Consider the following 18,119-nt stretch of genomic DNA (forward strand, 5'->3'; position numbering starts at 1 on the left):
AGAGAAATGCCAGGGCACACACGGAAGAGATGGACATTTGATATTGAGCCTTTTTGGCAGGTGCTCGTCACAACTGGGTGTATTTTCCTTCTATCTGGGCATTATTTGAGACTCGAGTGCATCACCTTATCATCAGATCGACCTGGTTTTGCTTGTTCATAACTGCCTGGTCAGTACATAGTCTATGCTAGGGTTATTCAAATACTTGAACCGGGGAGCAATTAAGCCCGCCGCTGAAACCCTAGTCTGCTGGGAGATATAGGGTTACTGCCTTCAGTAACATGCTGAAGTCAGTAACACACACAGAGTCCCAGCGTCTGGAGAGATCACCTCTGCAGAGGCTCGGGGTGTGAGTGTAGTAAACACAGGCTCTGGAGGCAGGTGCTGAGGAAAGATGCAAGGAAGAACTCCAAGTCTTGCTGTGGTGTGCTGGGGAGGTCTGGCCTTAGAGCCAGGCATGGCTGGGATTCCAGAAGACCCCTAAGAGATCATCAGCCTCTATGGCTTCTGGGAGACCCAGGGGATGATCGGCACTCACTAGCATGCCTGGATGGTTCAAAAAAGTGTGGTATGGGCTGGCGTCTTTACTCAGCTTCTCCTCCTTCCTCCTGATCATCGTCGCACTGGCCGTGCCGCACTGGCTGAGTGGGAAGATCCTCTGTCAGACCGGAGTGGACCTGGTCAATGCCACCGATCCAGAGCTGGTGAAGTTCCTCGGAGACATTTACTACGGGCTCTTCCGGGGGTGCAAGGTGCGGCAATGCGGACTCGGGGGCCGCCAGTCTCGGTTCACAAGTGAGTACGGCATGGCTCTGTGAAAACGGACGGGGACACTTCCCTGGGCTTTGTTTTGTTTGGTGTTTGCAAGGGTGTTTATGTCTAACTGTCCATTTTCACCATTGCCTTTCTCTAACGCAGGATGGCCTGGTCCATAGAGCGCCTACCCAGGGTTCTTAGTCACTCACAGAGGCGTTAATTCCTCTTTTTTATAGAGACATAGAAAATAGGGGTTTGTGTATTTTTCTAGCTTACCGCTATTAGTAATGTCTATCACAAATTGAGTGCTCATATGTGTCAGGCATTACACTATTCCCTGTGCTCCACTCATCTCTTTTATCCCTTGCAACACACGTATAAGGAGTGAGCTCTCGCTTTTCTGAGGATGCACAGAGGTGGTTTTTTGGGGGAAAGGGGTTACATAAGTTGCCTGCCATCATTCAGGTAGGAAACAGCAGAGCCAACGCACGCCACATGACTCGCTCCCAGGACTGAGCGCCTGCAGACAGGAGGCAGGTGAGGAAGCGGGCGCTGCTTCCACGCCAGTCTATACGAACACTTCCCAGTGGAGCAACAGCAAATGGGCTGGAGCTGGGGTGCTGGGGTGTGAGGAGCACTGGGAGGCCATGGGCAAGTCACTTGACTACTGGGGAACGTGAGCAGGCACGGGGCACTGACATTGGCCCGCATTCAAGTGTCGGTTCGGAGCTACTCAAGATGTAAACAGAGCAGTTGCCAAAGAGCAGAGGCAGGAATCCAAGCAGGGGTGGGGATGAGCTGTCCAGAAAGGAAAACACAACAAAGACAACGTGTTATAGGCCTTTAGCCAGTCAGATCAGTGGCGAAAACAACATCCCAGCAAAATATAGTTAATCGATACTTTGTGAGTCCGAGAAGAGTAGGAATTCTATTTGTTACTTGACTTATTTCAGAATTGTAGTCATGTCTAGTTACCTACTCAGGCTACAGATCTTACTAAATATGTATAAAGACAGGAAGCTATAAATGTAATACAAATTGTCTTCATTTATACACATGAAGGAAATTCATGCTTCTTATTCAAGGGAAAAAGTCTCTGAGCATATCTCCTGCCCAGAGAAGCAGGTCATGGAGAGGAGATGGTGAGGCGGAGGAGCTGGGCACAGGGCACAGTCATACCCCAGGGCATCTGCTATGGTTCATTGTGCTTGAAGAGCTTATCACACACACACACACACACACACACACACACACACACACACACACACATTGTGTGTGTGTACTGGGGCTTAAACTCAAGGCTCCATACTTGCTTAGCTTTTATTCTTGCTCAAGGCTGGCATTCTACCCCTTGAGCCACCCCTCCATTACCAGCCTTCCGCTGGTTGATATAAGTCTCATGGACTTTTCTGCCCTGACTGGTTTTGAACCTTGATCCTCAGATCTCAGCCTCCAGCTAGAACTACAGGCATAAGCTCCCAGTAACTGGTTTATTATGCCCATTTTACAGAGGAAGAAATTGAGAAAAGAGAAATCAATGAATGAAAAAACTTTAGTCAAAGCAACTAATACTCTAGATGGGTTGTGGTTTTTCATTCTCTGATTCCATCCCTACCTTCAACCCCACAAGTATGCTCCCCATCGCAACTAGGACAAGGGTCTTGCTTCTAATGTCACACATATTTGCTTTGCTAAAGCAAAAGGGACTTTAATGGCATGAGGAGCAAACAAATCATCTAAGTCTCAGATGCTGATAGAATTATCAGATATGGTAGTCAAATGAAGGAACTCCAATAGATAAGAAATTTGAATATCTATTCAAATTCAAATGAAATCTCTAGAAGTCCAGCTGCACTTTCAAGAAAATTTTGACCTCTTCTTAACTAGCTTTTCTGATTTGTTTTTCTCTTCAAAGCCCTGTAGCAGAGTAGTTAAGGCAGTACTTCTGAGCTCAAATTGACCTAATTGGCTAAGCTAGTTAACATCTCTGAGTCTCAGTTTCCTCATCTGTAAGAGTGAGTGAAGGAAAGAGCATGTGCAAAGCACCTGGCGTGTACACAGCCCATGCTGGAGAGCAATTGTGGCTCATGCATTCATGGATTTCAAGTGGGAAACCTCAATTTCACTGAGTCATAGGCACCCTAAAACTCTTGAAAATGGCGCAAACATGAAAGGCCAATGAGCCTCAGCTTTCTGGGAACCAGATCTGGACTCAACCTCAAAAACAAATGGAAATCATTGATGCCGTGAAAACTCCCAAAGACTTGAATTTCTAAATAGTGATGTAAATGATAACTAAGATCTCCATGCGCTGGAAGACCTTTAGATGGAGATTTGGCTGATACTCACCCTTTGATTTAAAAAAAAAAATTAAAATTTTAAAAATACATTTCCTACTATGGAAGCTAAGAATTGGGCATCTTCCCCCAATATCACAGTTTATGCTCCCAAATCCCTCTCTCCATAATCCTAATATGGCTTTTTTCTGCTCTGTTTATTAATCAAGCATGGATAGGAATATCCAGATTTACCATCACCATGCATATGTGCTTAGCTCTTTAAAACCTGCCTTGTGTGACTGTGACACAGTATGCCATCAGGCTCCCACTGATGTCTCTCCAGCTTTTGCTATTATAATGACCACCTCATACATGCAGCCTTGAGCATGTATAACATTGTATCTGGAAAATAAATGCCAAGAAGTGAAATTGCTATGACAGATGTCTACTAATTGCCATCTAACACAATCACAGGATTTAATATCCTTACAAGATCGGAGAGTGCCTTCCTCCAACACCGCCATCCACGCGGTGTGTTCACAGTCGTTTTGAACTTTGCCAGTCATGTGGAAGTGGTTACTTCCTATTTCAAGGGTTTGGTGAGGATTGCTCTGCTGGTCATAAGGATTACATGGTCGGATCAAGATGAGATAAGGAGACAGGATATTGGGCATTAGCTTCCATGGTTGGAATAAGACAAGCCTGAGGATTTGGAAAAAGGGAAAAGTAAACTCTCAGAGAGGGGAGATGGAATGGAAGCAGAGGGAAGAAAGACACCTTAGAAAGACCCAGTCCATGGAAAAGAGCTCATCTTCCCGGGTACAGTATCCAGGGCGAATGAGATGACCATGTGGAGATAATAACAGATGGAAACAGAACTGGAAGGAAAGTTAAATCAGAACTCAGGCTGTGAACATGGGCTGCCTGGAAACTTGTGAGCCAAAGGAATACCTTGTAGGGAGAACAACAAAAACTTGGCTCTCAGGCTTGGGAGATGTTTTCAGTGTGTGTGTGTGTGTGTACTGGTCACTGGTCGTGTGTGTGTGTGTGTGTGTGTACTGGTCACTGGTCGTATGTGTGTGTGTGTGTGTGTGTGTGTGTGTACTGGTTACTGGTACTAAGAATGAGTGCTGTCCCTCTCCCTGAGCTTTTGTGCTCAAGGCTGGTGCTTTACCACTTGAAAAATAGCTCTACTGCTAGCTTTTTAGTGGTTAGTTGAAGATAAGAGTCTCACAGACTTTCCTGCCTGGGCTGGCTTTGAACCATAATCCTCAGATCTAGCCTCTTGAGTAGCTAGGATGACAGGTGTGAGGCACCGGTGCCCAGAAAAAATTGCGTTTTCTGAGAACAGGCTGTCCCAGACAATGTTTGAAGTGCTCTAGAATGTCATTTGACCTTCCCAACTAGTACCAATGACTTGTGTAAAGAAAACAAAATACAAATCAACACTTCATCTGTTTGTCCACATTCCCGTGGAAAGTTGCATTTGTCACGAAGCATTGTGCAACATGAGAACTTCATCATGAGGCCTAAGGGCCACCAGGCCAGTCAGTGCCTCGTGGCTGTGCACCTGCTCACACTGGACCCTCGAGCTGTAAGGCCAGCGCTCGCTGGGGCACATCTGGGCTGGAGGGCCACTCCAAGAGAAAGAAGGTTGTTGGTCAACTGAGCAGCAGCCCTGCGAGGGGCAGTGAGTTCCCCTCACGGAGTCTCCTAACTTTTGAGAACCCAGAACTTGCCATCTGTCCTCCTCTTCCAAAGCCTTCATGGGAAGCAAGTTTGGATCCTGAGCTCTGTGTCTTCTCTCCCCAGTCTTCCCACATCTGGTGAAGGAGCTCAACACGGGCCTCCACGTGACCATTCTGCTGCTTCTCTCCCTGGCCTTGGCTCTGTCTCTGGTCAGCATGGGCCTTGCCATTCTCAACATGACCCAGGTCCCCTACCGGGCAGTCAACGGCCCAGGAGGCATCTTCCTATGGAATGTGCTGGCAGGTAAGAAGTCCCCCAAGGAGAGAAACGCCTGCCCAGGGAATCGCGAAGCTAGGCTCCAGGTATCTGAGCGGAAGGCTCACCTCACCCTCTGCTTCCACCTCCCTGCCTAGAACATTTTCTTTTCTTTTTTAATTGATCTGGGGCTTGAACTCAGGGTCTGGGCGCTGTCCCTGAGCTCTTTGCTCAAGGCAAGCCCTCTACCACTTGAGCCACAGCGCCACTTCCAGTTTTCTGGTGGTTAACTGGAAATAGGAGTCACACAGACTTTCCTTCCTGGGTTGGCTTTGAACCGAGATCCTCAGATCTCAGCCTTCTATGTAGCTAGGATTATAGGAGTGAGCCATCTGTTCCCGGTCAAGCTATGGTCTTATTTGTGGGTCTTAAGCCCTATTTTCTAAGCCAAAAACTTTTCCAGGGCAAAAGCTGGTAGTTGTGGTTGTATCTGTACAGGGTGTATGTATGTATGTTGGTAAGTGTATTGAATTAATTCACATTTACACATGTAATCAACCATCTGTATTAACATTAACAAAGTCCTATATAATCCATCCAACACACTGTTTTTAAAAGCAATTAAAATTTGTGCTACCCAAACTGGGCACTTGTGGCTCATGCCCGTCACCCTAGCTACTCAAGAGGCTGAGATCTGAGGATTACAGTTTGAAGCCAGCACGAGCAGGAACATCTGTGAGACTCTTATCTCCAAGTAATCACAGAAAGCCAGAAGTGGAGCTGAGACTCAACCTGTTGAGTACTAGCCTTGAGCAAAAAGCTCAGTGACAGCACACAGGCCCTGAGTTCAAGCCCCAGGACCAGCGCGCACACACACACACACACACACACACTTGTGCTGCCCTAAGAATTCCTTAAGCCAACGCCATTTTTCAGAGTCCTCAGGACTGCCACCAGCCACTGAGTGACAGCTGTCTCTTTGGGGGTCAGGTGGAGTCGTGGCGTTAGCCATCACCAGCTTCATGGCCGCAGTGAAATTTCACAACCTGACCGAGCGAATCGCCAACTTCCAGGAGAAGCTCTTCCAGTTCGTCGTGGTGGAAGAGCAGTATGAAGAGTCCTTTTGGATCTGTGTGGCCAGCGCTTCGGCCCATGCAGCTAACTTGGTTGTAGTGGCCATCAGTCAAATCCCGCTCCCCGAGATCAAGACCAAAATAGAAGAGGCCACAGTCACAGCAGAGGATATCCTGTACTGAGAGCCCCTCCTCCAACACCCTGCCCGAAGTCAGACTGTAATGTGAGTGGACATGTAGTCCTGAGATTCTCTCCTCCTCACATCCTGTCCTGAATCAGTCTGTAGTGTGAGTGGGGACTTCACCCTGTGTCACGATGCTGGGCCTCTCATTACTATGAGCGTCTCAGTTTCCTCATCTGTAAAACAGGTGTTTTCAGTGGTGCTGACAGAAGAGCATTCTATTAATACAAGGTACCACATACCCCAGGAAGTGTCCACAGACCCTGGGTCTGCCCACACAGTTGGAGAGGACAGTCATGGGTTCAAGAAATGCCTTCGGAGCAATACTCCAAGGGTGAAAATACTAAGCGTTGACAGAGTAGCACGTTTATGAGGGGCATTCTCCTTGTGGTTTACCTATTTTAACAGGTGAGATCCTTACTCCATCCACAGGGAGTCGTCATTGCTACTCAGTGCCGTCTGACGATGTGAAAACCTAAGGCAGGCAGAGTCAAGTTGGATAATGAAGTCTAGGAAGTCTGAAACCAGATCTATACTTGGAACCTCATGCCTACGTTGTTATTTGGTGAGATGCAAGCAATTGCGCCAGATGTGAGAAATGCAAAAATAGCACAGGCATACAGGACTGACAGGAATTAAATCTTTTAAGATAGGGTACTAAAGCAAGTATCACATAGCTCACATTTGATTAGAACTGTGAAGGATGAGTAGCTCTTTTCCAAGGAAGGATGCAGGGCAGAGAAAGCTGTTCTGCAGTGAGTCAGGGTAGAGAGCTGGCACGAGGCCTGGAAGCCAAGGAGACCGGGAAGACACGCAAGCCGTGGGCAGGGTGACCGCGTCCCTCTGGCTGACCTGCTGGGGAGATCCATTTTTTGTGTTGCCGTCATTTGGCTAAGACAATGACTTTATGTATTATTAATCTTATGTGTGAACTTGACCAGGTCACAATATCCAGAGAGATGATCACACTATTCCAGATTTTTCTCTGAAGGTAATTTTTGATGAGATGAACACTGAAATAATATCCTCTATTAGCACAATTAACACAAGTAATAAAGAGTCAAGAAAAATGAATTCTCTATGGCTCCTCAATAAAAATGTGAATGTGTGGTTTTTTTTTTCTCTAATTAAAATAGAATACACAATGCGTCAAAACTTTTATATAGCCAGGACTCACTCACGTCAAATCAGAGCACGTAGGTGATACTTCTCTCTCTCAAAAGGAATATGAAGCGTCATAAAGATTGAATTAAACAATGTTTGGTACTTTCAATACGCTTCATTGAGAGGCAAGTTTGAGACTTTTGCCTTAATTCTAGAAAATTCCCAACAAGCAGCACTTCAGTTATTTAAAGCAGGACTCGGTGAATCCTATCATTGTGATCTTGTTTTTTTCTGTGGCTTGAACTCAGGGTCTTTGTACTGTCCCTGAGCTGCTTTTGCTCAGAGCTAGTGCTCTGCCACTTGAGCCACAGCTCCACTTCCACTTCTTTTTGGTGGTTCATTGTTGATAAGAGTCTCATGGACTTTCTTGTCCAGGCTGGCTTCAAACCCTATCCCTCAGATCTTGGCCTGCTGAGTTGCTAGGATTACAGCCCCCCGCCCCCGGCACCCCCTCCCCACCCCCGACTTTCATCTTCCACTTTATAAAGCTTAATGGCTGTATGCTGGAGATACAGCTCAGTGGTGAAGCATTTGCCAAGCATGTATAACACTGATTCAATCCCCAACACCACGAGAAAACAAAGCAAAATAGACAGTGTTTCAGTGGCTGTAATACCGTTGAGTCTCATGACACCCAGCCCTCTGCAGTGGAAATTTCCAGGCTTAGTCCTTCTAGACAATGCTATCATTAAAGATGAATCTGTTTGCAGAATCGGAGTCAAAGGGTAACATGGGACAATAATCACTTCACTATTGTTCCCTCCCCAGCTAAATGAAGGTTTTCATCCCCAGGAAATGGCAGCCCATCCCAAGCGAAGACAGCCTCCAAGCTCACCCTCATGCAGCGTCTCCCCTGAAGAGACCGACGCTAGTGCCGTCACTGCCCACATAGAGCCACTGGCACAAAATGCACCCTAACAAGCCTTCCCAGCAGAGACAACAACCCAGCTCATGACCACAGATTGTATTAGAGAACACCTCACATATACATATATACACATACACATACACATATACACACACATACATATATACGCACATATACATATACACATATACATATATACACATATACACACACACAGACACATACACACATACATATGAATACATATATATATATATATATATATCACTACAATAATGCAATACAAGATATTATCCAGCTCCAGCAAGTATCAACTTGGGCTCATCTTTACCTCACCTGTACTATTTCCTCCTCCTCTTCCCCCTTTAACAAAAGCTTCTTTATATAAACCCCACCTCCTAGTTACTGGGCTGCCCCTGCCTCGTTCTCCCCTGGACCCGATTCCGTCACCATGACTTCAGCGGCTATTTGGGGAGTCTGACTACCTCCGGCATGGTGCTGGATCCCCAGGGAATATAGAGATGAATGCGACATTGTTTGGGGCTAGAGACACAAACTTTCCACTGGCTGGTGACAGGAGGCTGGAGGCTGGGAGGCGGGCAGTGGAGCATTGATACAGAAGAGCACTCATCAGAAGTCCCACCCGGGGAGCTGGTGGACCGTAGCAGAGCTGGGGCATGGCAGCGCTGGTTGTTGGATTACTGTGAAGACTCCACATGGATGAAGGGGCTGCTTCTAGGAGGCTGACGGCCAGCCTGGCCACTTCCCTCAGCTTGCTCCGGAGTTCTAGGCCCAAGTCATAAGCTAGAAAACGGGGGTCCTCCCGAGTCATCGCAGCACTGCCTCCCTTGGGAGGGCCTCAATCCAGCCTGAACGCAGAAGGAGAAAAGCAGGGAAGGATTAGACACATATCAACAAGCTGTTCCAGCCTCACAAATATATATATGTATACATAGATGATATATGCAGAATATATATATATATGCATATATATGTGCAGAATAGCCAGCCACAAATGGGAAGGGATCAGGTTGTCTGTACAACACTCTAAGGAGAGAACAGCTGCCCAGGGAACCTCAGGGAGCGCGCCCAGAGCCCCTGAGGCTCAGGACTGGCTTAATGGATCATTCCTTCCCAAACAGACTGTCTCCAAGGGCACTGCGCACCTTGGCCTTGGAGCCAAGTACACAGGCAGCCAGGTCGAACTGGTATGGCAGGAAGTCAAAGCTGAGAGTCACCAGAAGAACCTCAGAGGCTGCTCTGCAGACGACAGAGGGAAGGGGTGAATGCAATGGCCTTGGGTGAAGGCATAAACATAAATAAGTCTGGAGACGGAAATCACATGACCATACACAGCTGTTCAGCACCATCGGGTTAAAGTACAATCACAAGGGGAAGAGGCCGGTGGAAGGCAGGGGCCAGGCAGGGAGGGCTTCGGTGTCCCAAGGGAACTTGGGCTCCAGCAAGGAATTGGAAGCTGGTGAGGGAGGGGTACACATTTAGAAGAAGCTTCTGGCCAGCATGGTGGACATCTAGTGGAGTGGAAGCCGCAGGGAGGAAGCGGCTTACAAGGTAAGGGGAGGAAGGAAGACTGCCCCCAAGGAGTTCGGTGGCCCCTGACTAGCAAGCATGAGGCCCAGAGTTCCAGCCCCAGAACTTCCAAAGCGTCAAAAAGAAGAAGAAAGAAGAGATGGAGCATGGTGTTGTGGGCCACACTGTTGTCTCTGATGTCCATTTTCCCATGCAAATTCAGACCCCAGGATCTTTTGGAAATAGGTTCTGAAATTGACAGTGACATCTTTAGGCTGAGTCTTAATCCAATATGGCCAGTGTCCTCTAAGAGGAGACAATGTTGAAACCAGGTGCCAGTGGCTCACACCTGTAATCCTACCTATTCAGGAGGCTGAGATCTGAGGATCACGGTTCAAAGCCAGCCCAGGCAGGAAAGTCGATGAGACTCTTATCTCCAATGAAGCACCAGAAAACCTTGGCCTTAGACTTCCAGCCTACAGTTCAGGAGGAAATGCATTTGAATCATTGAAGTGGCCCAGCCAGCCCAGGGGTTTCTGTTGTGGTGACCCTAGGACTCAGATACAAAGATATAGATAACAGGAAGCAGAAGTCAGCAGGACTCACGGATTCCAAGTGGGGCTGGAAGCAGCAGCATCCGGGAGACCTCCCCAGTTTCTTCCTTGATGGCTAGATAGAAAGCAATGACATCATTAGCAACAGAATTAAGAGATGTGCTGGATCCAAGAGCGCATGGGCAGAGCACCAAAATAAAAGCACACAGTCAGCAACTCCAAGAAGGCTTGGAAGCAGCCAGGATTCTTGTCCCACATCTGGGAATGGTCATGCTACAGAGTTTCAGTTTCATGTACCATAAAAACAATATAATAATACTTCCCCTGCCCATCTGGCAGAGGTGTTGAGGGATTAAATGAAAATAACATTTTATATGCAGAAGTCTTTGGAAACTGTATGAATGTAATATTCACATAGATAAAATGCCAGATGTTAGTGGGTCATGCCTGTATTCCTCGCTACTCAGGAAACTGAGATAGGAGGATCTGAGTTTGAAGACAATTCAGACAAATCGGTAAGACTCTTACCTCCAATTAACCAGAAAAAAGCTGGAATTAGAGGCATGGCTCAAGTGGTAGACAGATCAAGGCCTTGAGTTCAAGCCCTAGTAATGGCACTACATATAATACATATTATGTACTGTATATCATATATAGTATAATATACTATAGTATAATATAAAATAAGATGTATAATATACTATATTATATACGCTTTTCTGGAATACCAAAATATTATTTTAAAACATTTAGTTCAAATGAAGCTTTTGTCTCAAAATGACAAACTTTTTGTAGGTATAATCTGTTTAATACAACAATTTAAAAAATGCATAAATCCTTTTTGTTGGGTTTTGTTTCCAAAGGTGCTATTACTGGTGGGAGCTTGCTATTTCTGGAAACTTAATCACATTGGCTTATAACTGCTGTGAACATGTAGTATGAAAAGGGATGATTTATACATAATACAACTGCATGCGTATCTTTAAGATTTCTTAACAGCAGGAATACTGGAAATCAGAGATAAGTTTTCTGAAGCAGAAATTAGGAACGCAATGAGCTCCAACAACAGAAGATATTCGTGCTTTCACTGTTCAAATTGAAAGCTAACGGTTTCAGTGTTGTCATTATATGACACTACCTCAGGTTCCTTATCTTATAGACAAAGCAATCCACGGCATAAACTTTATATAAATTAAACATTTTTGAAAACTGAAGTGGTGTGACTGGCTTTGACCACAAGGGGGCAGAAGTGCACAGGCAATAAACTTTCCCAGAGGTTGCCAGGGCCAGTGGACCTTGAAGGTCTTGTAACTCACTCATTCTGATTTTAATAAACAAAACCCGTTTCAAGATGGAATTGGGCATGGGGCCCTCTCAGTGTATTATATATCATTATCCTTCAGGAAGGATGGGGATAGAAACTTAGAAGTTTAAGGGTCTTGTATCTTACCAGTAATTATCAGTCACATCCATGGACACGCCTTTTAGTGAGAACAGAGGGTCCTAAAAATTAAAGTACTTGATTAATTGGTAACTCAACAAGTATAAAATAGTAATCAGGCATTACATCCCTCACACATGCCTAGACTCAATTGTTCCCTCTAATAAAGCTTCATTCTAAAAAAAACAAACAAAAATGTTATTTAATAATTCAAGCCAAGGACATTTGAAAAGGCCAAAACCATGAGAAAACATTAGTGGTATTTTTATTTATTTCCTTAACTGGACGGTTTCTTAAGCTACTGTAGCTAATAAGGTCAATACCTCACTAATGGTAAAAATTACTCAGAATCTTTTCTTGGGAGGGGAGCTCCAGGGGATGGGGGGAAGAGAATTGCCATAGGACCAAACCCTAGGAAAACACTCCTCCACTAAGACATGTCTCAAACTTCCTGGAAGACATCTTAAAGGTAAGTCAGAAGGAAAGGAAGAAGAGAGTGTGTGTGTGTGTGTGTGTGTGTGATCTTAAAGGTAAGTTAGAAGGAAAGGAAGAAGAGGGTGTGTGTGTGTGTGTGTGTGTGTGTGTGTGTGTGTGTCATCTTAAAGGTAAGTCAGAAGAAAAGGAAGAAGAGGGTGTATGTGTGTGTGTGTGTGTGTGTGTGTGTGTGTGTGTGTGTGTGTGTAGTTCATCTGAGGATTACCTTTAGAAGCCATCCCAAGCAGGAAAGTTTATGAGACTCTTATTTCCAATAAATTACTAAAAAAAGCCAGAAGGGCAGCAATGGTTTAACTGGTAGTGTGTTAGCCTTGAGCAAAAGGAGCTCCGGGACAGTGCCTAGGGCCTGAGTTCAAGCCCCAGGACCAGCAAAAAAGGAAGAATATTTACCGTTGACACTATGTATAGGAAACTTAATGCAATAAAGATAAAATTTAAATTACAAACTAATAATTTCCCCCAGATATAGAAAGAACAAACATTGTGAAGCTTAGTATAAGACTTGGGTTTCTTTTCACTTGCAAATTCACTGTGCTCATAAAACCAAACTTTTTTCCTGTCATTGATGAGACTTGAATTCAGGACCTGGGTGCTATCCCTGAGCTATTTTTGCTCAAGGCTAGTGCTCTACTACTTTGAGCCACAGCTCCACTTCCAGTTTTTGAGTAATTACTTGGAGATAAGAGTCTCATGGGGACTTTTCTGCCCAGGTTGGCCATGAACCGTGATCCTCAGCTCTCAGCCTCCTGTGTAGCTAGGATTACAGGGGTACTCCACCATTGCTCACCAGATGCTAATTCTTGAGGTAAGGAATGAATTAGTAAGGAATGCATCCTATTGTGTTTCTCAGAAGCAAAGATTTTTTTAGTGCCATTTTTTTTTTTTTTTTGGTCTGGTCATGGGGCCTGAACTCTGGGCCTGGGCACTGTCCCTCAGCTCTTCAGCTCAAGGCTAGTGCTCTACTACTTGAGCCACAGCACCATTTCTGGCTTTTTTGCTTTTTGCTTATGTGGTGCTGGGGAATCGAACCCAGGGCCTCATGCATGCAAGGCAAGCACTCTACCACTGAGCCACCTTCCCAGCTCCTTTCAGTGCTTTTTATGTTTCTTTTTTTTTTTTTGGTTGGTCGTGGGGCCTGAACTCTGGGCTTGGGCGCTGTTCCTGCACTCTTCAGCTCAAGGCGAGCACTCTACTGCTTGAGCCACAGTGCCACTTCCGGTTTTCTGGTGGTTAATTGGAGATGAGAGTCTCAGGGACTTTCCTGCCCGGGCTGGCTTTGAACCGTGATCCTCAGATCTCAGCCTCCTGAGTAGCTAGGATTACAGGCCTGAGCCACAGGTGCCCGGCTTTGCTTTTTATGTTTCTGAGTTTTTTGCACTAGTCCTCATTTTCCCTAATCCACCTTCTGAGCCTCAACACTTTAATAAAGCCTAGAAAGAGGGAGAAAAAGAAATGCATCATGGGCTGGGAAGGTGGCTCAGTGTTAAAGCGCTTGCCTTGCATGCCTGAGGCCCTGGGTTCGATTCCTCAGCACCACATAAGCAAAAAGAAAAAAGCCAGAAGTGGCACTGTGGCTCAAGTGGTAGAGCGCTAGCCTTGAGCTGAAGAGCTGAGGGACAGGGCCCAGGCCCAGAATTCAGGCCCCACGACTGGACCCAAAAAAAAAAAAAAAGAAATGCATCAGTAACTTCAATGGCAGGGGTAATTCCTAGTCTTAAGTATTGGGTTCACAGGTATCTGATTTGTTAGTGTGCTTTATAAGTAGCATGCACATTATAATTACTCATCTAATGTATGCAATAACACATTAAAAGTAATTTCTAGCCAGTAAGAAAAACCATTTGCTCCTCTGGCTGCCCTCAGTCACCCCCTCCCCCATTTTGTTTCCTTTGTGAAGCTATCAAATTCCTCATCAGGAAGCAAAGGCCCATGGACAGCTGCTCCCTGGCTTGCTGGCTTCCTGGCACTTCTTGCACACTTATTCTTAAGGCACATTCATCCCACCTGGGAGGCCCCAGCTCGCTAGGGAACAGGTGAGGGACTCTGTGCCAGCAGGTGGAGGCAGGCCCAGGACCCCTGGGAAGATTTCGGTTTACAAAGTGCATCCTGAGTGGGAAGATTCCCAGGGAACCAGAGTTCCTGGAGGGGCTGAAGGTGCGATTCCTGAAACACACAGAAGGCAGTGGTTTCCAGATGGCTTTTGTAGTGTGGAAGGCTGGATGTCAGTAGAGTCCCTGGACGGGACCAGGTTCTCAGCAGATTAGTGCTGAAGCCATGCAGGCTATTGCTCCAGGAATCTCTGCCTCCTAAACTTCCCTCTGAGCCCCACTGCAGAATCAGCCGGGCTGGCATCTGTGGCCGCATGAAGCCATCCCCAGTGTTGCTGTTTCCTGAGGGGCGGAGCTCAACCCCCCCCCACTCCCCCCCCCCACTCGGCCAAGGGTAATGGCTACACCTTGCTGCTTTATGCCTCCTACTGAAGATTAGCGGCAGTGAATGTTATCCTTTTTTTTCCCATTACCCAGTATTGTAACTTTTTTTTAATAAATCAAATCTTGAATGGTTGAGATATTTACTACTAGAATAAAGTATTCTGGGGAAAGGGGATAAAGAGGGAAAATGCTCTTCAGACCTCCCCATCTTTATTTTGATTTAGAATCTAAGACAGTCATTGGCATTTAAATGTGGGCCAAGGACTTTGCTAATCCTATTCTTTAATTAAAAGAATACTATTTAACTTGCATGGAAATAATGTGTTGAGAGGATCACATGACAGGCTCAGGAGATGAAGGTCATTTGTAGCTGCGGATGTTGGCAAAGATGGCCAATGAGCAGATGCATGATACCTCAGCTTGCCACCTTCCTGTCCATGAACTCTCCACCCTCCTTCCCTCCTGATAAAAAGCCCCAGAGCATCTCTCAATACTTTAAACATGGTCATTAACAAAGACAGGACAAATGCTCATGTTAAACAAGGTGGGACTGCAACTCAGAGACATCTACAACTTATAACCCAAAGGGGTCTTAAGAATGTCTTAAATAGGGCTGGGAAGGTGGCTCAGTGGTAGAGTGTTTGCCTTGCATTGTATGCATGAGGCCCTGGGTTTGATTCCTCAGTACCACATAAGCAAAAAAAAAAAAACCAAAGTGGTGCTGTGGCTCAGCGCCCAGGCCCAGAGTTCAGGCCCCACAACCGACAAAAAAAAAAAAAAAAAATGTCTTGAATAATGAACCATTTTCTCCTGTAGCTTAGCTCTTCCCTACTCTACTCAGATTTTCTCCACTCCACTTTGAACACTAATCCCCACCAAATATACTAACACACTGATTTTCCTGCTCCCTGCTTCTACAAGCTACCACACTGGCTCTCGGTTGGCTCCCACATACACAGTGAGGTCTGCTTCCTAACCTTTCAAGATCCTCTTCAAGCCAGCCTCACTCTCTTTATGGTCACCTTTTATTTCAGGCAGTCCTGATCCTTCCACCCCAAGCCAAGCCAACACCCTGGCACCCACTCTTCCTGGTTTTGAGGTTTCCCTGCCACTTAATCGTTACATTCTGCTATTAATTACCTAAATGTCACAAGTAGTACACATCCTGTTCTTTAATTATCAGTGCTACTCCAGCTTAATCATGTGTTCCTTCAAACATTATATGAGCGCTTTCCCAGAGGGGAAAGCCATGGTTCCCAGGATGCTGGGAGAAGTAGAACACAGGTAGTCAGCATATTCACACACGCTGCTTTGGAAGCAGGGAAAGGTAGGCAAGCAAGCACAACCCCCTGAAAAACTGGAACCAGATAAGGATCGGTCAGATCATTGGCCGGACCAAAATTATATGCTGTCAACTGAGCAGCCTGAATCCTGCCTTCTGATTCCTTTTTTGGTAAAACCTCAAAGTTCCTGTTAGTTCCTTGAAGACAGACTTGTGGTCACTGAAATCCTTTATCTGTTTCTCCACACTGATTAATTCTCCTTCCTTTGCCTTTTATCGCTACTCATCTCTTTAATTAAAATACTGGGACAGAGGGAGAGCTAGGCTGTTAGGACTTCTGGAATGGGGACTTTTGCTCTAAAACTCCAGGAATGCTGTGACAAAAACACTTGAAAAAAATCAACTTATATGGAGGAAGGATTATTTCTAGATATTATTAGTCCACAGTTCTAGAAGTCCATAATCATTTGGGCCTGTTGTTTTCGACTTGTGGCCACAGCATACATCAAAGCAAGAGTACGTAGTGGAAGATGCCTGTTTTACCTTGTGGTGACCAGGAAGTAAAAAGATACAGGAAGGGGATAGGTCCCAATGTTCCCTTTTAAGACATATGCTCAGGGAGAACTCCTTTCCAATAGGCCCCACCTCCTAAGGGTTCCTTCTACCACCTCCAAGTATCTACCGCCTCCAACATCTGGCAACCAAACCTTTAGCAAAGCAGAGGGAAAACATCTATCTGCCAGGGATCATTAGGATATTTATAATATCAGTCTAAGGCCACACTAAATTATCAATACAGGCAGAGGGGGGGCCTAGGCAGCCAAGGAGAAGTGTGTGTGTATGTGTATGTGTGTGTGTGTCCCATTTTGGGCCAAAGGAATTCTTGAGTCTTATACTGCCTGACAGGGCTGGAAAACAAAAAGGATTCTCACTATTAATGGCCTCTGGGACATACTCCAAATCCAAACCTTAACACATGCCCACATATAACCATATGAGAATGCGTTTTTAAACATCATTTTGCAATTGTAGCTTTTCTCACCTCTACAAGATCATGAAAGCTAGCAGACTATACAATCCCAAAAGACACCACTTTGGCATTCTTTTGAGCTATAGACCCATCAAATTTAAGAGGGAGATATCCTGACCTCCTTTGTTCTGCCAGAATGAGGATCACTCTCACATGAATGAAGCATTTGCCACAGAAGGAGGCAAAGAATACTTTCACCAGAGAGATGAGTTGGGGGGGGGGGAACATTGTCCAAATAAAATCTATTCCATTTATCCTTACGTTCCTTTCGCTTCCTGTGTACTGACGGTCCACACAGGACTGTCCCTGTTACCCTCTGTGGTGGGGGGAGGAATGGAGAGCGGTATTCAGCCCAGCTCCCCAGGGCTCTCTGGTCCCGAGCTCCTGAATTCTAGTCTGAAAAGGATTCTGAAGACGTTCAGGAAAGCAGCTCAGGGGGAAGGGGGCAGAGGCGAGTGGCAGCGGAGGTCACAGGGAAGACGGCTGCCGGGACTCCGGGCCGGAGACCGCTGCGCGGGGTCGGCCTCCCCCGAAGGCCATCCCGGACCCGGCGACGCCGGGCTCGCGCGCCCGCCGTCTGATGCCAGAGCGGGGCCAACCCTCCCGCGCCCCGCCGGGATTTCTCGCGGTGAAAAGCGAACGCATTTTAAACACCAACCAGCCGGTACCTGGTCTAACTGACCCCGCCGTACCCTCGGCCCCCAGGAAAGCCGGGCGGCGTCCTCCCGTCCGCTAGTGAATCCAGTAACCATGACGACCGGCGCGGGGTCCCCACGCCCGCCAGGCCCGGCGCGCTCCTCCCCCGCAGGCCGCCCCACCCCACTCGCTGGACTTTCGGGCCTCAGAGCCCCGTCCAGTCGTACCATCATCTCTCCGTCTCTGCCCTCAGGGGCCGGTACTGGACCTCAGACACCCGCTCACCCCAATACCGCCCGAAGGCCAGCTGCGCTTTCCCGCCCATCCCGCCCCCAGGCGCGCTCAAGGAGCCGCGCTGGTGGCACGCGCAGGAAGCCCCGCCCCAACGCATGCACCGCCCGCTCCAGACCCCGCCCCTTACCTAAGCGCATTGGTCCAAAGCCTCAGCCGGGG

General features: G+C 46.6%; 1 protein-coding gene and 1 long non-coding RNA gene across 2 annotated transcripts; one reads left to right on the forward strand and one right to left on the reverse strand.

Moving 5' to 3' along the window:
* The first annotated feature begins 542 nt into the window (after positions 1-542).
* On the forward strand, positions 543-6,235 carry Clrn2 (clarin 2). The gene is made up of 3 exons (XM_042674715.1): positions 543-795; positions 4,848-5,027; positions 5,970-6,235. Exons 1-3 carry the CDS (start codon positions 543-545, stop codon positions 6,233-6,235), a joined length of 699 nt encoding a protein of 232 aa, XP_042530649.1.
* Positions 6,236-10,401: 4,166 nt separating this feature from the next.
* LOC122104061 lies at positions 10,402-17,951 on the reverse strand. The gene is made up of 3 exons (XR_006146877.1): positions 17,894-17,951; positions 11,801-11,853; positions 10,402-10,465 (listed from the first exon to the last, which is right to left on the reverse strand). It is a non-coding gene; the product is annotated as an uncharacterized LOC122104061 (long non-coding RNA).
* Between the last annotated feature and the right edge of the window lie 168 nt (positions 17,952-18,119).

Source organism: Dipodomys spectabilis, unplaced genomic scaffold (genome assembly GCF_019054845.1).
Source record: "Dipodomys spectabilis isolate Male_0828 unplaced genomic scaffold, ASM1905484v1 ptg000021l, whole genome shotgun sequence".
In the NCBI taxonomy this organism is placed as follows: domain Eukaryota; kingdom Metazoa; phylum Chordata; class Mammalia; order Rodentia; family Heteromyidae; genus Dipodomys; species Dipodomys spectabilis.